The following is a 22206-nucleotide window of genomic DNA, read 5'->3' as shown; positions in this document are numbered from 1 at the left end:
AATCATGTATGTCGAATTTTCGAATTTTTTGAGTTTTTGCAGCTGACAAATTCGACATTTTGTCAATCAAACGTTTTTGACGTTCAAATTATTGTCTGCAAATCGAATTTTTTCTTTTTTACATTCGATTGGAGCTCGTCCACTGCTTTTGCAAAACATAAAGAAGTCACAACGAAAATGAAACAATCAAAGACTTTTTGAAAAATTATGAATTTAGTATTTCATTATTCTCGAAAATACAAAACATTATTCAAAAGTAAACCTGGGAAAGACTTTTTTCAAAAATACGAAAACTCATGTAACTCGAACAAAATCCTCGGTCCCTTGAGAATTCGAATTACATGAGTTCAACTCTACTCAGAGACTGGCCTCCTTTGCTCTTGAATTTAGACGAAAGGCAGCGTGGTTTTTAAATCTTTTGCTGAGCAAGCAGATAATACCATTACATTAACCGCATCCTATTATAGCAATGAGCAATGTCGAGATCTGTTATGGAACTAGTGCATTGCACCTATTAGAGTCGTTTTTTTCTGTGTTTTATTTATAGTCATGTTGTAACAATAGCGAGCGATCAGCAAGACTCCAAATACCACCACTGTGTCAATCAGATCTCGGTAAGCTTTTCATCGCATATTTCTTTGAAAAAGTTACAAAATACACTCTTTTTAGATAAGAATAATTTCATATAAAGCAACAAGGCTCGAAAACGTAAAAGAATAGGAACAATTTAAAAACAGTTGATGGCTTTAAGGCCAAAGTAGTAAGAGATGATTAATGCTAAAAGTACAATAATTAATTATCCTATTAAATCATGGTGTTCTAAATTTCGAATACAATGTATTGGATGTTTTTAATTGGAGTGTTGAAACCTACCCTGGGGTGCTTCCCTTTGTTTCCTAGGAAATATTTCCAGCAAACAGAAAATATATTGAAAATGAAAGGGAATGGCTTATTATTTATCAATATTTTACCTATATTTATATGGTATTATATTCGACTGGAAATTCTTAAGAAAACATTTCTAAAAATTGTTCTTAAAAATGGCAATGAAATATATGAATGGAAATCCTAATTTATTTAAGTAATTATTTGGTTAAAATTGACACCGGATTCACCATTAGAGTCGTGTTAGTGGTTCCAAAGTCATATAATTTTTTAGATAACAAGCACACTGTATTATTGGACCTACCTTATGATAAATATAGAATGAACATGGAAAAAGGAAGTAGAATAAGAAACTGAATACATTTTCGGCCAGAAAAAAAGGTTTCTCAAAAATCGGAATCGGCCATGTTTTGAACATTGCTAATTTGCATCTTTTTGCAAATAGTCAGAAAAAACTAATTACGAAATCTCGAAAAAAAACCCAAAAAAAAAACAGTTTTCCGGCATATTTCCGGCATTTTCGGCCGGAAAATATTTTTGTTCCCGAAAATCAGGCTCCGTCACATTTTGGGCATTACCATTTTGCATCATTGTGCAAAAATCAGAAAGTGTTTTATTTTGATAGGGTAAAAGAAAAACAGGGTGGTATGTGAAGCGGCGCTCCTAGGTTCAACCCTACCGGTACAGGACCGTAAAATTTAGCGATCTCATATGAAGCCAGTGATGGCACTTGATGGGTTAAACAAGACCGTTGGTTTTAAAAGGTGCAGTTGACTATGGCTAATTCGAACGGGGAATGATATTTGTTCGAAATACAGAGAGATTCAAATTGTAGAAGGTATTTCAAGAAAGTTTCTCCTTGACAGGGACTGCTGTAAATTCCTAACTTTTATTTAGCTTCAATATAAAAAAAAATTTGACACCTAAAAATTTTCACACCTTGAGCATGATGATATTTCTGACAGTAAGGTGTCAAAAAAATTGACACTTTTCCAATACAAATTGATTTTTAATGTCAAATATATCGTTTAAACCGTAATTTATTGAATATTTAGGATAAAATAAGCATTTGAAACTCAGGCAATTTTTTTCTAAAGCTTTTGTTAGAATACAAGATATTTCGCTCCCAGTTAAATCTTACATATTATATTTTAGCGTATCTTGTGATGGCGGTTCTTGGACCCAAAAGGAACATAAGTGTCAAATTTAAGCGACATAATGTTTGTTTTATGTCAAGGTTGTAGCTAATTCTTCAGACTACCTTATCGGCCCTTTTTACGCCGGCCGCTTTTACGCCGGTCCTTATTACGCCACAGCCATGGCGTTCTAAAGTCACAGCCTAATTATGGGCTTACGCCAATTAGGGCCGTTAATAACGCCAAAATTTGTAAAAATGGCTACTTATGCTTCAAATTAGTAAATTAATGACTAAAATTTACATTGAAATGTTGAAAATTCCGAAAATCACTGATTTTTGAATATACTAAATATTTCACTGAAGTTTCAAAATGGAGTAAAACAATGAATAATTTTCGTCTTCGAATCATACGTAATCTTTTAAATTGAGAAATAATGATAAAAAATTAACGTCGCTTTTAGTTTGAAATTGCAAAATCTTGGCCCTTTTTACACCGGCCCTTATTACGCCACAAGCCTAAAAATAACGCCAATAAGGGCCGGCGTAAGAAGGGCCGATAAGGTATAAAAAATGGTGCGCATAATGATATAGTATAAAACAGACTTAAACAGTTTTCACTTTGAATTCGCTGTTTTTATTGTCACTTTATGGTCAGCTCAACAATTGATGTACATTACAATGTTGTGTTGATTTATATTCCTTCATTAACAACCTAACAAGCTGTTTGGTCTACGATGTAATGTCAGAAGACATTAGCTCTAGTTTAGACGGCTCACCTTTTGCCCTGCCTATTCTAATTGTAAGAGTAGGCACAATGTGGGCAGTTTAATTCTTTGCGTCAAAAAGGTTGAAAGAAGACATCGCATTGACGTCAAAAGAGGGCTATGCATCACTTTAGACAGCCCACTTTATGCCCTCTTTAATTCACAATTAGAATAGGCAGGGCAAAAAGTGGACCGTCTAAACTAGAGCTTACCGATGTCGGTTTCTCTGGTGTTGAACTCAGAATTGTGGTGAAAATGTTAAGTTATTGAAGAAAAAAGTGAAGAGAAAAGTGACGTCAATAAAAGCGAATTCAATGCAATGTTGCGCCACAAGGGAAAGATATCCGATCGTAATAGACTCTCGTGTTTACAAATAAATACAATGAGCAATCAAGGATTTGCTACTCCAGTAGAGTCTGTGTCAGTAGGCTTGTTTTCAACCTTTGCTGACCGCCTCCTTAACAGTTGTCTGCACGCTCTTCGAAATTCAGGGTCGCCCCATACATAAACAAGTGGATTGACACAACTATTTGATAAACCGATATACGCGATAACAAGAAAGGTATTGGTAATGAAATCAAGTGATAAAAAGCCAGGATTTGAATTGTTGATTCGAATCAGGAGGACAAAAGTGAGAGACGGGAGGAGAGCGATGAGATATCCAATGATGATGGAGACTTTGTGGGCAAGTTTGATTTGACGTTGTGTTTGACGTCGATCACTGACAGTGTTGGTTTCAACTCTTCGCCGACTCTGCTTGACCGCTTTCCAAATGTAAAAATAACTACAAAACAGGAAAATGATCGGTAAAGTAATGGCTGCGAAATTGTACCATACGTAAAAATAAACATTGTAGTTGGTTCCAAAGGCAAGAAAAAAGATGATGATCCAATAAGATGAAATGATGAGTGTGACTTTGCGGTTGGTTAAAATGTTGTGGTAATTAGCAAACTTGGTGATGAGTAGAAATCGATCGTACGCAATAAACACAATGGAACACGACGAAACGCTGACCATCCAGATCGCTGTCAAGGAATAAATATCTTCAATGATGCACTTTGTCTCGTTCACTTGGTAACCATTTTGAATCATCCAACATACCAATGGAAGTGCTACATACCCTGTGCAGCAATCACTAGAAACAGATAAAGTAACAATAAAATGATCCTTGTCACCGATAAATTCTATTCGCGTAAGAATCAAAAACGTCAAAAATAAAATAAAAATAGAACAAGACAAAGACACCCACCACCTTATCTGATATTCTGAAGGCGGATTGGCGGCTGCCCACGCTAAAGCTCTAAGGAGCCGGCCAATTTTCACTTGGAGAGGAATGATAGTCGGTCTTTGATATGCTGCATCGTAAAGCTAAAAATATTTTGGTTGGACCCGCCAATCCCCAAAAACGAGGACTGGTTTACCATTGCAAACCCACTGCAATGGTAAAATCTTTTGACGCGGTCTTGAAAAATTTCGTTATCTAAACCTTCCTATACAGGAATTGAATTCCTCTAGAAAATACTATTAACTGTTAAAATGGAATTTGAAATTCCCCTACTTAGTTTTAGATAACACCATATTTGCCCTTTTTTGACCGTGCCTTACTTAAACTTAAGTGTGAAATAATATGTGAAATTGTTGATTATGCTTAGCTTACCTAAGTGCTAGAGAAGACAATATTTTGTATGATTTGGATCGAAAGGAGGGTTGCCACAACACCACCAAGCAGAAAGTGTTCCCAAATGCTGCAGCAATGGCTGAAAGAGCATAGAAAATTGAAGCCACATCTCTTGATGTTTGGTACGACGTGTAAAACAAACCTTGGCATATTTTCCTGAAATTGAACTAAGCTTTAGTTAAGACTTTTATGCCACTGTGGAGTAGGCAGGAAAGTAGGCTCTCGGAAGTCAATACTTTCACTCTTTTGATGCCAATGCAAAAAAAAGACTTTAAATGCCAACTTTCTGCCGACTCTAATAGAATAGGTATAGTAGAAAAGCGGCTCTCTAAACTAGAGCTCTTCTACAAGACGTTACGAGACAAGACAAGACAAGACATTTTGTACCTATTTTGATTTATTTTTTTCTGCTTTTATATCCGCTTTCACGTGATATTTTTTCACGTACTGTTTTTTTGTTCATTTTCGATACAATGTATTGAATTTTCTAAAAAAATATATTTTGGTCTCGAGGTTGGGTACCTGCTTCATACCAAATTAATTAAAAAAATTAAAGAGGTTTTTATCTGAAAAAGCTAATTAAAATTCAGAAAACGCGTGTCAAACTAAAAATCAAAAACATTCAAACAGAGCGAGAAATCATTTTCACCAACTTAACGCAACAAGGACAAAAGTTGAAAACCAACAAAACAAAACAGCGACAAACCTTAAAACCAACAACAATAACAAAATAAAAACAAAGAACCAAAAAGTAACAACCCACAAAAAAAACAATCTTACAATAGACAAACAATCAATATAAATCTACAAATTTAGCGGAGAGAAAACCGGTAAGTGAATTTAAAGAAAGTTGAGAAATAAATGGAAAGCGGATAGATGAAGACCAAAGTCTGGCATCAGGTGTGGCCATGAGTAAGCTTGCCCTGCTACTCTAGAGTCACCCGTCATCTAACGAAAGGTTAGAAAGTGTTGCAATCACAATCTAGAAAAGAAAAGATTTAGAAAGAAAGACGCATAATCGAAAAGTTTGAAAAGTTGGCCCAGAGCCCGGTTCGGCGTGCCGTATCCGAGTGGCCGTATGAAAGGAAAAGAAGAAGGAAATGAGGACTTCAAACAAAAAACACACAAATTTATATCAATACGCGTGAACTTCTTTAACCAAATTTTTTACTAATGTGAGTTGCTAATTCACATATCCTGCAAACAAGTGGAGCGCTACCAACCACTAGACTCCTTCTTTTCTCTTATATTATAATTAAATTTTTAAGATTTTAGGAGGGTTGTTTATTCGAGGGTGTGTTTAAAAGAAGGGGCGTTTACTCGAAGTAATACGGTAGGCTAAATCTCCTAAAAAATCATTTCAACAATTTTATACGCATGCGCAATTAGAAAAATGGCCATTTTACCGTATAGTTTGAAATTAACCGTTGTGGCGGTGTTAGAAGTTTGCTAAGGGAACCGATTACGCTCTTTCAGATGTCGAAAAGTTGGACCAGCGAAATATTTTCGATTAAACTCGAGTAAATTATTCCTAATTATGTTGCGTTAGCTTCAGCGAACCGCTTTTAAGTTCAACTAATATTGGTCGTTATTACTCGAGTGAGAGGGCCATAGTTGGTATAAACAAAACGACGTGATCGATTTGTACTAAGTGTGCAGATCAAAGAACGCAAGCTCGGCACAATACTTTTTGACATCGGTCAAAATTTTACGGTACTGCCCTCGTACCGTCGTTTTGTATAAAATTCCCATTTCTGCACCGAGATTCTTGTCATTCTAACGGAATCTTTCTGCTATTTCCCCCCTGGATAAATAGCATGAGATTGGAAAGGATTTGTTTCTAGAGGTACGGAAAATCTCGCGTTTACCGAGAGCCTAACTAACTCCGAAGCTTATTTTTCAACTACCCGAAGTTTTGGTCTTTTTCCGCTAGAAAAGTGGCAAAATTATCTTAGTGCGCGGAAATAGGAATCTTATACAAAAAGATGGTAAACAGTTAGTATAGGGTTAAACCAAGTCGTTGAATAAACTTAATTGATCATTATTAGTCGTTCAGAAATGTTTGATTAGTTCAATTGATTTTTGTCGAACTCATCGATTAAATCAAATTAAATTGAACTTCAACTGTTCCATTAAGCTCGATTAAAAAGCTGGTTTGATTGTTTCGATTAAAGTGGTCGGTCTGGTTTAAGAATTCTTGCTTTAACGGTAATTAATCATTATCATCCATTTTGTTTCGTAGTTCTTTCCTGCATTCAGTCACTGAAAGACATCTTATCCAGCGATGAATTCAATCTTGTGGCTGCTAGATATTATTGCCAACTTCACCACGAGAACACAACATATCAATCAGAATGGGAAGTTTTCATCCAAGTGTCCATCAAACTACTTGGTTTCCCTGAATCTTCTATTAAAAACATCAAAGTAAGTCTTGAATTTTCAATATGTTTCGTTAGGGGTTGCTTTGAAACTGTCAGTTTCCTAAAGGGGTGTAGTCATTTGAAGAAGGTGTTAGGTGCAATGGGTTTCGTACCAATACAGTTTAACTGGCAGGTCATAAATTTAGCACAACAATCAGCGCCGAAAAATATTGGCAATTACGTTTTTCAGATTTTAAGGCTCGGGCGAGAATTACAATTTCAGTACATGCACTTTGTTCGAGTAGATCTTTTCGATGTTCTCAGCCATATTGAAATAATTTTGAGCTTTTAGATCCTGAGAGGCTAAGATCGTAAGTGTTGAGTCTAATGTTAAAACTCAGAGTTAAAACTCTATTTTCTAACCGTACTTTAAAGCAATTAAAAATCAATTGCGGTTTTAAAGTTTTGAGGAAATTCCCCTTTTGTGCCAAATATTTCGATGGCGATTGTGATAACATCCTAGGCTGTAGAGGGGAGGTTAGAAATAGCGTACGTCTATTGCTTTAATGATATCATTTCTATTGTGCACTGTAGTACAAGGGGCGTTGGGTGGTTGAATATTTGGAATCTTTTTGAGTATGTACCGTGGATGAACCCATATCTCTGAGCTATGCCGCATATCTAATTTTAATGATAAATTGTTCGATTTTCAGGAGAATGTATCAAGTCCTGCTCCACCAGAGCCGAAGAAAGCAAAGAAAAGTGATTCTTATACTGGTTACGAAGTAAGTTGAATTCCTTCTCATCAAATTTCATGAATTTCTAAGTTCAATTCTGTCAGAGAACGAGGTCACAGACTAAAGACAAATTATCGTTCTTCAATTCTGATTTCATAAGGGGATGACAAACCCCTCTTGACCTCGGTGGTTATGTCACATTTTACACATAGCAATACTTCTTGTAAAATGAATTTTGTTTAATTCTCTTCTTTCTTCCCCCCTATAACAAGGACTGGCAATACTTGTTGTCGTGTAAGCCAAACAAATTTGTTGATGACGACGAAAGTAAAAGTATGGAAAAGAAATACATTTCTGATATCAGGTACAAACTCTAAGAAGCCTCTTCATTTGAAATTATTTGAGGCTAGATCCTTTGTACTCTAAAGTTTAGAATAAACGTCCATATAAGCCCCTTTTACTTCTTAGGACCCTTGTTTATTTATTTATGAGCCTGGTTTTGATATAGAATTACCATATTATGGGGTTTTTAGTTGTACACCACCTCGCGGCAATTAGCCACCCCCGTTATTATATTTTGAAAAAATTCTGCACCCCTCCCCCCCCCCCTTTTTACGAAGTGTTTGATTTCTTTTTTTATTTGCGATTGTGTTAAAGGTTTGTGTAATTTAAATGTGGAACTTGCAAGATAATTAGATCGAAATTTTTCCAATTATTTTATTTTCAGTTTACAGAAAAATGCACTACTGTTCAACCACATTTGTGCAGCATTTTCACTATGGCACAACTTGTATGAGGTACGCTAAAAAGCTTTCTAGAGAAGTTCTCTCAGTCCACGATTCCCTATTTGTTAGATAGAGTTAATATTTTACGTGGATAGCTCTATTAATCTTTAACTTTCAGACTGCTTTTCAATTGTTTTCACGGCCAGCAGGCTTGGCTTTCTATATAGACTGAACGGGGCATTAGAAGGAGCGGGAATTCGTACCGCAAAACCCTGGATTAAGGCTTTGACACCTTAACCTTTCGGTCATCGCTCTATTCTACTTTATATTCTGATCTACAACATTGTAGGCCCATTTTATAGGTCGATTGAAATGATGTATTTTCTACCTGTGATAATTTGAAAGTGTAAGAAAGGGTCCGAAAGATAAGCTTATGATAATGAAACTGCATACGTTATCTATTATTTTAGGAACTGAAGCTAAACACATTGAACACTAACTTGGAGGAATTCGCAAAGTTTCTACATTATCTTTCTGAGTAAGCACCTACTTATTTGGTATACTTTTTCTTATAAAACTTTAAGGCTAAATGGTGGTTTACACGTGTCAATTTTATCGGAAGATACAAACTTCATTTCATCGGGGAAGTCGTTGCATTGAGGTGATGTTTTCCCTGACTTTGCTTTGAGATTCCCAAAAGTTGCCCGACAAGATTGCCTTGTATAATACGTCAAGTGTGAGTTTCCTTTTGAAATATCTTGCTCAATGAATTTATCCACCTTGTTAAGCGGTTAGCAGATAACGTCGTGATATAGTGCTAGTTTTTTTATTGGGTTTTTCCAGAAAAAAACGTTTAGGAGGTCCATCCCTCTTTGGCTGGAAATGCTGTAGCCCCCTAGAATTCCAGGCAATTTCAGATTTAAACCCCTCTGGAATTCTGAATTTTAGTAGGATTTAAAAAGCTACCCCTATGGAATTCCAGTTATTTTTGACAGAATTTTGTATCTTCCTATGGAATTCCGCCACATATCAAACCTTACCCCCCCTGGAACGGAAATATACCTCCTCAACATACGGTTTTTTTCTGGAAAGCCTATTGGATTTCTCTGTGATTATTTCAACACGGCTACTGAAAACATTCGATTATCAGGTTTCTGTTTTCTTATCTACAATCATTGCCATAATTTATTGGCACTTTTGGCTAATTTACCATTTTTCGAAAATTGAAGTTCGAGCGATAATGTCAATTTTTAGGCCTCCAACTTGATTTCATTGATTATTTCGATCTGGGAGGGATTTATTGGTTTCTAGGCTATATTTCAAGCCCTACCGGACCATTTTTGAACTTTTGGATCCTCAGATCCTTAGGTCGTAACTCAAATTAAAACTCTACCCTTCGAACCTACTTTAGAGCACTTACAAATCGATTGTGGTTTCAAAATACCCCGGTGAATTTCCCTTTTGTGCCAAGTATTTTGTCACTGATTGTAGTTGGTCGTGTCTTTCTTTGATAACTTCTTGATAATTAAACCGTGGTTTCTTAACAAATTTACTTTACAACTTAATTTGAGATTATTAAAGTAAGGAAGCTGTCAACCTAATGACGTCAAGCGACTTGTGGTTTTGGTTAGATTATTTAGAAACATTTTAATCACCGTTGTGTTTTCTTGGAAATTCTTTGTCTGTCACGCTTATAACGCAAATTGATAGCAAAGCTGTGGGCTGGCAAAGGTTAGGTCTTACACCCTTTTTGCCCTTCAAGAGCCTAGCGATACAAATCAGTGGGTCTTAGAGAGATGACTATCCGTACCCGTATTGTAAATTGCCGGGGGAGTTTGCAGGATGATGGGTATGTGTTACGGGATTATCAAATTTGGTCCTTTGAAATGAAGAGACTTTTGTAATATTTAGCGGTGTTGGAATAAATTTTGTGAGTTTTGCAACCTTTTACCTTTAAGGGCATTTTGAAGGAGAAAGTACCTTTTACTTTTCTTATGCTTCTCACTCCCCCGATTAATATCTTCCTCAAAAAAATTTATTTCAGTAAGCATTACTTTACCGGACGTTCGCGACGACAAAAACCGGCTTGTTCATGCTAATTGACGTGAAAAATTGACGTCACGAAATAAATTTTCGATAAAACTGACGTCAAATAATATTTTACTATCCATTCGCTTTTTAAACTTTTGTCAAGTGTGGCAGAAGTCAATTTTGTGAATTTTATCTATATTTTCGTCAAAATATCATTTAACAATGAGAAATTTTGCAGATTATCGTAGTAATTCCTCTGAGGAATATCGTTTGATGTATCTACATGAAGTAGATCAAAACAAAAAATTGAAATTGGTCAATGAAGACCAACAAACAACCATTGAAGACTTGCGCAAACAACTTGCCGAAATGACACAGAAGTTTACAGAAAGTCAAAACCACGTGGAAGTTTTGGAGGAAAAACTTCAAAAACAAGCTCAAAAAGCGAGTAACTTGGAACAGAAACAGGAAGAAAGTGAACGAAAGATTGTCGAAGCGACACAAGAATGTCAAAAGCAAGAAGAACGCGTTAACAAAGTGAAGGCATTGAGCGTCGAAATGTTAAACGAATTAGACCAAGCTGATCAGAAGATTCAATTGTTGGAATCTCGTGTTGACCAACAAGCTGACTTCGTTAAGCAAAATTCATTCATCAACAAGGAGCTCTCGCAACAGGTCCAAGGCCTCAAGAAAACTCAAATAGCCGCTGAAATAAAATCAGCCAAAACCGCCAAGTTGATCCACGAAGTGAATGTGACCGTGTTCCAACAACAAAACACAATCAAAATGTATGAAGACTTCAAATCTCGATTCCAAGAACGTGAAAGTAAAAGGTTCCTCAAGCTCGAAGCATTAGAGATGCACCAACACGGAAAATTTCAATCCCGTGTTTTCTCCAGCTTTCATCGCCCCAGCCAAAGCCAGGAGTTAGTGAAAAGCATCAGGGCTTTGTTCGAGAGCAACATCATCTCCGGCATTGAAGCACACCTTGAAGCTGAATCGAACGAACGCTTGATTTGAGTTTGCGGAAAAATTGATGTCAGGTCAGGATGAACACCATCTAGAACCCTGCTATCGGTCAAGCTGAAACCCGGTACAACCTGTGAAGCAAAAGATGGAAACAACACCTAGTCCGTCTTCAAGATTTTTGAGCTCTGAGAACATCAAAAGAGCGGACGGAAACAACGAGCCCGTCGTCAATAGCTTTTGTATAATCTTTTAGTTTTCCATCCAAAGAAAGAAAATTACAAAAATAAATTAAAATCTTTTGGTGTCTTCTACTGATTTTTAGTCTACACAATAGACGGCTCCAGGTTTTTAGGCCTAGTTGGAGTTTTACTCTCGAAACCAAGGATAATATGACATAGCCCATTGTTTTCCTGAGGGGCTGAGATCCTTAAGAATACTATGAGCCTTTTTCTCGGATTTTTCTCTGCAATAATAAAACCATTGATTATTTTGTTTGTAGGGCAATAGACTATAGTCTACTTCTGGCTGAACTTTGCTTTTTGATGATTTTTGATGACGCTGAGTCTAGTGAAGTAGACTAGGAGCATTTGACGAGGTTCCCATTTTGAAAAAGAACGTTTAAAATCCAAATAATAAAAAAACTACTTGGAGTTGAAAGATATAATCAAAAATGAGAAACAAACATCAATAACAGATTTGCAATCCCTTATTCTCAAATAAAAACATTGTTTCATACTGTTTTTATCTTCCAAAAACAACTAAAATCTGGCGGACTGTTTTACAGACCGCCTAAGCAAAAGCACATTACCAAATACTACCGGGCCACTTAATCACGCCATCCAGTCTATCAAAAAGCTTTAAGTGGACCCCGGGCTAGTAGGACAAAAACTATTGTAACTCTCGCTAATTCGAACTCCAAACAGGACTTTCTACCACAATTCCCAGTGATTTCATCAGGAGGGCATCATCTGATGATCGGATAAAAAATGCCAGGAAATTCGAATCATAGAGAGTATTTAGAATAAAAGGAGCTAATACTAGCCTGAGAGACCTATATCTATAGTTACTTTCATTGTTTAATATGTTTTCCAATTTGCCTAGAAATTATGTTTTGAAGTAGCCAGTACCTTCCCACAAACCAAATTTTTTCTTTGTTAAATCGCGATAAAAAAGCGGTTTTCGTCTGACAGGCTAGTTTTGAAGGTGCTCTTGCAAAATAGCCAGGAGTGTGGGCCCTAGTTAAAACATAGCCATTGAGAAAGTCGAGCATTTGAAATTTCAATTGACTCGAGAGTCCCTTGCAGAATATCAATTCAGTATTTCTCATTGAATTTTTACCGCTATTTGAATTGCAGACCTGCTTGTTTATACGTATCTTGGTATTAAACTAATTATTCCCAAGAGCAGAAATAAACTTCCCTACAAGAGACTTCTTTCTCAATAGGCTATTTTGTTTCTTGTCTAAAGGACAGATGCAGTGCTTGTGGCGTTGCTTGTATTTTCAGGCCCGGCGAACGGCGAATAACGCGAAAAAATTACAGTTTGCTGGTATAGAAATTCGGTTCGCCGCCTCAAGCACATATTCACGCTAATCAATACACTATAGGCCTACGAAGAATTCACCGGGGTTAATTTTCAGTTCGCTAACCTATCAAAAATAAAGGAAAAACCCCAAAATAACCTAACAAATCAGCGAATTTTGTTGTTGTTGTTTTTTGGCAAAGGTTTTGACGGTTAGAAAGTCTGTAGACTAACAAATTTAATTAATTTGTTTTTGGGATTTTAGGAATTTCATTTGCTTGGGTTTTGTCTGCAGGTGCAAAAATTTAATTTAGAAGTAGCATTTTTTTTGTTGAGAAACAATGATATTTTTCATTAGACGATGTTAAAGTTGGGTCAACGATGTAAAAATAATAGATAACCAACTACCTCTAGAAGGCACTTCTCCCAAGAGAACAACCATTGTTTTCCTATTGAAATGAGCACTCCTTTAAATAGCTCTGTGTGCAGTGCGTGTTATGCTTTTAGCTAGATTTTGACACACTTTTTGACATCCACTGAATTGATAGAAAATTTGAATTGTTATTTACTGCAAATTTTAGAATTTTTTTCAAAAGAGAAAGGTACCAATCTTTAGACAAATTGACTACGGATCGGCCTGATACCACTTAATCTTCATCTGGATAAATAAACGCTCATAAAATGATGTTATCTGAAAAATATATGTGTGATTTGAAGTGCGATATCTCACGAATGAAAAGTGCATGAAGGTTGCCTGATACAAAATAAACAGATGAATATTTATAGAACAATAATATCTAATTAAAAAATTCCTTCTGTGAGGCTGCCTATAGGAAAATACACTTTTTCTAACCCAAATTTTGGAAAAATATACATCACGTGATCGATTCTGTCCAATAGAAGGTTGCAAATGAAGCAAGTTTTTATTTAATTGCACTTTTTACGATGCAAAATGTCATTAATATTTTTACAACCATAGCACGGATGTTTTTTGAAAATCAAGGCAAGTTGGTTATCTATTATTTTTACATCGTTGGTTGGGTCAAAGTTTTTCGAGAAATGAAATTGTTTGTGTTTTCTCCAGATGAGATGGAGTTTTTATAAGATACTTAAATATTTGGTCATTTGAAGTAATAAAAATGACGCGTTCTTTAGAAAAAGTAGCAAAATTGTTTTATTACTGGTTAACGACCAACCAAATCAAATAAGAGCTTGTAAAAACTCCATCTCGTCCCGTTTTCTCATTTTCTCTCAAAAGATTAATTTCGGCCTTCCAAGGGGAAGAACTCTTGAAAATATTTTTTGCGATAGGAAACTCCATCATAATATCATGTAATGGTCATTCGGGCACGTTGTTCAACAATTGCTTAGTTTTCTTTGATGAAAGGGCTAAATAAAATCTTACAGTTCTTGTCTTGTCTTCAATGACAGAATTATTGGAGAAAAAATATCATCTTCGAAATGAAGTGTATTTTGCATCAAACTCATTCACTCAGTACCATCATTCAACGGCAAAGACAACAAGATGACCAAGAAGGTATCGATTGGAGAACGCTCTACATCCGCCTCGTCGTTTGTGCTTTTATTCTCTTGTTCTCGACTCTTGAGAACATCACTTTAATCGTTTGATTAAGAAAAACAAACAAGAAATTGACAATCTCTCAAAAACTTTACATTTTTCTTTCCAAAACTGATGCTGCAACGGGATTTTTTACACCTTATTTTGTTATCCTTGACTTAACATCAGCCAGAAACTGTACGACAGCTAGTTTCGGTATGGCTTTCATTATATACACATTTGGTTTAGGTCTTGGAACCTTTGTTCTTATTTGTTTCCTACGAAATCTTGCAATACGAAAACCATTCTACTCGGTATCTAACAAAACTATCTGTATGATCTTGGTTGCATGGAATTTACTCATGATTCTGATAACTTTATTCGCTTTTTTTACCTATGCACCAACCTTCACTTCTCGGACACTATACATTATCAATTGGCTTTTTACGGGATTCTCAATGATTTTGGTGGTGACCTTAGTAACGCTTCTTAATGTTTGGTCTAGAAGAATCTTTATCAATCAATCCAGAAATTTTACAATTGAAAATGAGATCGAAATCCGGAGATGTAAACGTAACAAAAAAGCCGTCTCTATCGTGAATGCTATTACATTGATATACTCAGTGTGTATATTACCCTTGGCCTTTTACTATGTTTTTTTTAATGAATTGTTTTGTTTGAATCCCGGGGGGGGGCACTGACCTTGACGACCGACGGGGACGTGCCGCTGGAGTTTCAAAAGTCGATCCTGTCAGAAATGAAATTTGATGAAAAATCGACCCTGTCAGAAGAAAAATTCGATGAAAAACCTACCCTGTCAGATTCTACTGTGAAAAACCTATGCCCTGTCAGATTCTACCTTGAAAAACCTACCCTGTCAGATTCTATGTTAAAAACCTACTCTTTATACACGTTTTTCGCGTTTTTCGTAAAGTATAACGTGATATCAACATTTCCAGGCTAAAAAACTACATTGCATAAACATTAAACCTCAATACCTGGAAAACCGACCAAAAGAATCGACGACAAGAGTTATGAAATTACAAAGTAAACATATCTTTAATATTATTCAAAATAATCACTCTCTACTTCCACAAAATGTGTTTCAAAGCTAGAAAGGTCATACAATATTATATTATAGATGTACAAGAACAAATAGAACGTTAAAGTTTCAAAAACGTAATAATGAACGTAGATAAATTTCAGATATCCGTTTCCAAGATTACCGTAGGATCACATAAGATTCCGATTCCCGCTCTAGCATTACTGGCGCTTTTCCGGGATCATTCCGCTAGTTTTCCCGGGCATACCGGCAGAAAAAAGTGAATTAATCCAAGCTGGCAAATCATAAAACGCAAAAAAGAAGTAATGTTTTGATTATTTTTATAATCGGCCAACTTGTTTCATTGTTTTCAACTAGTCGGAACTAACTATCATCTGTATTCAAGTGGCAAATGGAATGTTGTTATAGCAGGAATCGGAATCTTATGTGATCCTACGGTAAGGTTCTCAAAATCTGAACTGATGAAGTCTAGGTTTGAAAGGGACTATTTTGCAAGTATAAGCTTTAAAACGACGCTTTTACAAAGAGGACGAGAGGATGTCAATGAGACTAATACAGAAGAGTCAAGAGTATTGTTCTGTTCTACAGCTGTTCTAAGCCTACAGCGGAATGTCTCAACGATATGGGAAGAAACAAAACATAACAGTTGAAATAAAAAATCTGAATCAAAATCTGGAAACAATGTTGTTAGTACCACTATTCAGCTGAACATTTTATTCTAAATAGTTCAATAGAGGTATCTTTGAAATTAGCCTCGATCCCTTTAAGAAGGTGCAATGGCAGGCGAGTGGTGCGAGATAACAGCAGCAAAGCACCTGTGTTGGCTGTGCAATAAGTATTTGCAAAAAGCTGTTTGCCCCTCGCAGGGGTCTGCTCACCGCCGCGTCAAAACGATTTGCAAAAGAACCCTACATGCAAAAACGGCAAAAATAGACCCTGTCAGACACACATCATGAAATTGCACCCCTGTCAGATCAGGATTTTGTATTTTTAGATACCCTGTCAGTAATTCTGCAACACTGAAAAAGATACCCTGACCAGCGGCACGTCCCCGTACCTATTTTTGCCTAAGTGCCCCCCCCCCCCCGGGGTTTGAATGTAAATTTCATCTTGAAATTTACGGATAACAAACATCCAAGAACATTTCTGGCAGTTAAAAATTTTAACTAAAAGAAATAATATCACTTTTAAATGCAATTTGAGCTGTAAAAAAATTGAGAAAGGGAAGATTTCCTACCTATCAATCTTTCATTTATTTTTGTCTGATCATAAAGGTGTTTATTGCTACAAAACTTCGCTTCTTGTAACTTACAAAAGTGTTGTTTTGGTGGAGAGAGAGGGGGGTTATTTACGACGGAGTTGGACTGGGATTGGATTTACATTTTGTGTACATACTTTATATTATGTCAACATCAGTGAGTTTTATGTATTTTCAATTTTGAGAACGTGCCTGAAGCGATTTGGGATAACCCGTAGTTCTGACCCGCAAAATCGAGCACGGTAAAAGTACTGATTTACCGTCGTCCTCGGTCAGTCAGGATGTACACAAATTAGACACCTACCGTATCCGTCGTTGAAAAAACGGAGATACATGAACTCGCTATTATGCAGACACAGCTATCAAGCCCTTTTAATTTTTCATTTATAACCCTTATAATACAGTGATATGGCTGTTATATGATAATACGATAATTTTTGCGGGATAATAGCAGTTTGTATAAAATACAGTTTACAATCTGTACAATCCATTATTTTTGTCGTATCAAGTTAGTCGTTTAGCATAGGGGGTTTTAGACCCTGTCGATGAAGAGATGAAGATACTTCCAAAAAAAACTTTACATGTCTTTAAATGCTAATATATTTTTTTATATATAATATATACTGTAGGATATACTGTGGTTTTATATTTTTATATTATATGCTAATATTTTGGCGTATTTTTGTTAAAACACTCAAGAATTCATATTTGTAATTGTTACTTCATTGTTTTTTAACCCTTTCAGTGCCGCTGTCGGCATATGCCACAAGAGAGGTCTCGACCTATTTGCCAGAGGTTTTTTTAAGCTTATTGAAAGTGTGATTTTGAACTAGATTTCAATAAATCGCACAGTTGAATAATTAAAATATATATTTCCAAGATGTTTTTCATAATTATACATATTTCAACTCAAAGTAAACACATATATTTCTGATATTTTTCAGAAAATAAAGCTAAATGTGATGGTCAGCTTTGTGGTCGCTTTTGTCGGCATATGCCGACATTTGGCAAATAGGTCGAACCTTCTTATTTTTCGTGGCAAATAGGTCGAACCTTAAAAAATACGAACGGCAGTTAAAGGGTTAACGAGAGTTGCACTCCTTTGCATGTTTCCGACTTAGTTATGCTCTATTGTCTTAAATCCACCATTAGCCTAGTATGATGGACTATGGGTCACCCGGTAGTTACATTACCTTGACTGAAGGCAATCGTTCACTTGTCTCTTCTTTTTTTCACACAGGGTTTTCTCCTTATCATCACACGTGAAGATTTACGAAACAGATTTCCCTTGCATCAAGTCCAAAGCTAATACAGTTTACAATTTAAAAGAAGGTAAAATTTGTAGATTTTTCTATAAGAACAAACTATAAAAAAACATAAGGGGGGGGTGGGTTTCAGGGGGTACCCGATTCCGCAATTCCGCCAATTTTTTCTCCAATTTCCGTCAAACCGTCTTAAATTGAACCAAAATTCCGTCACCGAAAATTCCTTTGAAATTCAATATTTTTGTCAAAAATTCCGCAAATTTGGAATATCTGTTACCAATTCCGAAATTCCGCAATTTTTTTTGCTAAAATCCGTTTTTCCGCACTAAAATTGCCTAATTTTCCGTCTCCGTCAGAGAACCCAATTTCCGTAATTCCGTCTAAATTTTCGCCAAATTCCGCCACTCCGTCCGAAAAAAGGGCCGATTCCGCTCCTCCGCCAAACGTGAAAGGCTTCGATGATCAAAATAATAAAAACAAGTTAAGAGACTTTATTAAAGGCTTTGCGGACTTCAAATCACTTATTTTCTTAGGAAAGGACAAAAATACTCTAGATACTGAAAATAACAACATGCTAAGAACATTTTTAGTTTACAACATCCGAAGGCTTCGAAAATCTCTTATTAAAAAAACGTGTAGGCTCTTGAATTGTCCTCACAGTGAGAAATGTACTTGATTGTCATCTCGTTTTTGAACAAAAACTGACTCGTCCATTCCTTTGGGAATAATTAAAATGTCGTTGCTGAATTTTTCATCATCCCCTTATCTTATTTTATACAATGGTTAAAGTAGATGAAATGGCAGAATTTTACTCTCGTTTTCTTTTCTCGTGTTTTAGAATTCAGTAGCATATCAGAGAAGTGTCAGCAGATTAAAGGTTTCAGTCTTATCAACCACGCCTTGGATATTTTCAATAATAATAACATGGACGAACCACCACCCAAGGTATATACTCTCTTACTAAAAGCTGTATATATAGCGTCACGTGATGGAATCTAAATACATTTCAGTAACATCATTAATGACTTCACACAGGGGGGGGTACTTTTTGGTCATTCTAAAACTTGGCCATGGTCATTTTTGAAAAAGACTGAAATTTTACACCCGGTACGGTCCAAATTTTGCGTAATACGGTTCAAATATTTTCGATCAGGGTCCGTATTTCGTCGAATTTGTGTCTGACGTGGCATGTCCCCGTCGGTCACCAAGGTCATTACCTTCCTTCCTGGGTCAAGAACCCCCACCCCAGATCAAGGCTAGATCAATTAATAATTTTATCGCCCTCTGCTTAGTTCAAGTTTACATCAATTCATGGAAATCGATTCGAAACAGTGGCTTTTTATTACCGTATTTCATTAATAGTGCTATTTACAATATCTTAACAATTAGCCCAAGGCAACTGACTGGTTACAATTAACTCGAAATATAATTACAAAAAAAAATATTCCTTTTGAACCTCTCTTATTTGGAAATCATAAAAAAGTTTCTTTCAATCGAAAACTGTGGTTGTAGTCATTAACTTTCTCCTATAGAAACACAAATCAATTCGTTCTATTTTTTGCAACGTTGTCATCTAGCCAAAATTTTAATGATCACATTAATCATTAGAATACTGACTAATAGTCTTTTAATGTATATCATCATTGCAATCAAATGTATTTATCTAGAATTAGAAAATTTCACTCCAAAAAGCTCCTATAGTACATGGACTACTAAAAAATGGCTTCATGCGGCTGTATGTATGTATCATCCTTATCAATCTCATTTTCCAAACATCATTTTACTCCAATTATGTCATATGATGATTCAAGAGTTATCCGAGCGAAATTTTTAAAAATTGGAAACTATTAATTTTCCGTGTTGATAATTTTCTTTGCCCGGCCCTCTTCGCAACATAATATTGATAATCACCATTTTCTTAATTCACATCCCGTCGTTCGTTCGTTTGTCAAAAACAAAATCATCTGTAAACAATCTCATAAACTGAACTTTCTCTGTTCGTATTTTGCCCTTCAACATCACCATCCATTCTGGTATACACTTCGTTATCTCCATGATAATCTAAACCGTCATAGCTGGTCTGTATGACGTACTAATTATCTATTTTCTCAGTAATATTATGATTACCATTTTTCCTTGTCGAATTATTATTATGCGTATGTTCACCGTTGTTTTCAAAAAAACAACTATGCTACCTGGATCCATCCCCGCTCGAAAATGAAGCATCAGATCGACCACTTTATTACCAAGAAAGAGAACTTCAAACATGTAATGGATGCAGGTGTTACCTTACCACTTATCGATTCAGACCACACTGCGATTAAGTGTATATTACGTTTCATTGTTCGACTAAAGAAGAAATCTTCACCGAGAGAACGTTTAGTTAAACTCGATTATACCAGACTCAAAATCGTCTCCGAAAGAAATCCTTTTTGTGCCAAGGTTAAAAACTTATATGATGAGAACACTTCTATTGATAATTCCTACAGCAAGGCTGCTGACGCAATCATGAAAGTATCGCATGAAATGCTACCCAGAGCCAAAAAACCCTCCCCTGGCTGGTTTCAAGCCGCACAAAATAAACTTTTACCTCTTATCGAACAAAGAAATAAGGCCTTGATGAGAAAAATCAACCGACCTCTTCGTTCAACTACTCAAAGATTACACACTGCACGCAAAAGCCTCAAAAACGCAGTCTCAAAAGCAAAGAATGAATGGATCGTATCTCACTGCAACGAATTGAATAACGTCACTAAAGGAGGTACGAAACGTTTTTGGGACACTGTAAATAAACTAAAATCTGGTTTGACTAAAGTTAAAACTAGTAATGAACGAGCTATGAAAAAACCAAATGGACAGTTATGAACAACGCCTGAAGAAAATGCCACTGTTTTCCAAAGTCATTTTCAACAACTTTATGAACGGCAACCTGATTTTGACGCCTCAGTATTGAGTTCACTTGTTTCTAAATAAACTGTTGAAAATCTTGATTATCACCCAGATGGTGAGGAGATACGAAAAGCTGTCCGCAATTACCGTGGCATCATGCTTCTTGAGTCAGCCTATAAAATCATTGCGATCATACTTCATAACAGGCTCAGCCCGATTGTCGAGTCACTCGATCATGAACCCCAATGTGGATTCCGTCCAGGCCGAGGGTGTGTCGATGGCATCTTTACAGTTAAGATGGCCATGAATAAAAGAAGGGAACACGGCTTGGAAACCTGGATCCTCTTTCTCGATCTTGTCAAGGCCTTCGACCGAGTGCCACGTGAGCTACTCTGGGAAGTTTTGGACATCTTTGGTGTACCTGCAGAGTTAATTCGGCTTTTGAAACCTCTCCATGCCAATGTTGAAGTAAAGTTTGTCGTTAACGATATTACCAAAAGAATCGATAGTATCATCGGTGTTAAGCAGGGTGACATATTGGGGCCACTTCTTTTTATCTTCTACCTCGCTGCTGTTATGATAACGTGGCGAACTACTCACCCGAGGGAAGTTTCCATCTTTTGTACCAAAATGGATGACACTCTAACTGGTCGAAACCCTTCAACTAAAAATTGTGAACAGTTCGCTTTACCTGATTCAGAGTACGCCGATGACACTGGAGTCCTATTCACCTCCAGAGAATCTGTCGAAATATATTTACCGTTATTGGTAGTATACGTTGGTACTCAGGAAAAGAGTTCAAAATCAGAAATCTTATTTGTCGCTGCTCCTAATCGTGTTTACGCCGACCCAGCATCGTTCGATAATTCTGACTTAACCGATGTTAGAATTAGTGATGAAACATTCATACCAATTGTTAAAAGTTTTTGTTATTTGGGTTCCATGCTCACTACCGATTGTAGAGATATGTTAGATGTTGAATCGAGAATCAAGGCTGCTAGTAATGCATTTGGTGCCTTGAAAAATTGTATATTTACCTCAACAAGTATTTCGTTTGGTGTCAAAAAGTCAGTCTATGAATCTCTTATACTGGCAATCTTATTGTATGGAGCTGAGCATTGGTGTTTGACCGAAGCTACTTTTCGAAAGTTACGTGGATTTCATGCGAGATGTGTTCGTACCATGTGTCGTTTGAATTTGAAACATACGAGAATCCATAGGATATCCACTACAGATCTCTTAAATCGAACTGGATTACTCGCTATTGACATTTATGTCATACGCCGGCAACTTCGTTGGCTAGGACATGTTGCTCGAATGTCTTCTGACCGTCTTCCTCGTAAAATGTTAACGTGTTGGGTTAAT

The 22206-nt window shown here is 36.2% G+C and overlaps 2 protein-coding genes across 2 annotated transcripts in view; both read left to right on the top strand.

Annotated features, from left to right (window-relative positions):
* Positions 1-22206, top strand: part of LOC136815986 (anaphase-promoting complex subunit 1-like) — a 95433-nt gene that overhangs the window by 36118 nt on the left and 37109 nt on the right. Inside the window, exons 15-22 of the mRNA XM_067072408.1 lie at positions 548-614; positions 6708-6889; positions 7539-7610; positions 7835-7926; positions 8290-8359; positions 8758-8825; positions 17928-18019; positions 18791-18897. Of these exons, the coding sequence (XP_066928509.1) occupies positions 548-614; positions 6708-6889; positions 7539-7610; positions 7835-7926; positions 8290-8359; positions 8758-8825; positions 17928-18019; positions 18791-18897 (750 nt within the window). The remainder of the gene's footprint in view (positions 1-547; positions 615-6707; positions 6890-7538; positions 7611-7834; positions 7927-8289; positions 8360-8757; positions 8826-17927; positions 18020-18790; positions 18898-22206) is intronic.
* Positions 10476-11545, top strand: LOC136815943 (golgin subfamily A member 6-like protein 25). The gene has a single exon (XM_067072371.1). The coding sequence runs from the start codon at positions 10541-10543 to the stop codon at positions 11336-11338; it is 798 nt and encodes a 265-aa protein (XP_066928472.1). The 5' UTR covers positions 10476-10540; the 3' UTR covers positions 11339-11545.

Source organism: Clytia hemisphaerica, unplaced genomic scaffold, assembly GCF_902728285.1.
Source record: "Clytia hemisphaerica strain Z4C2 unplaced genomic scaffold, Clytia hemisphaerica genome assembly, whole genome shotgun sequence".
Taxonomy (NCBI): domain Eukaryota; kingdom Metazoa; phylum Cnidaria; class Hydrozoa; order Leptothecata; family Clytiidae; genus Clytia; species Clytia hemisphaerica.
This window is presented reverse-complemented; position numbering and strand designations above follow the sequence as displayed.

Excerpts from the sequence above, each read along its gene's own strand:
- LOC136815943 (XM_067072371.1), top strand. The coding sequence starts at position 10,541 with ATGAGAAATTTTGCAGATTATCGTAGTAATTCCTCTGAGGAATATCGT.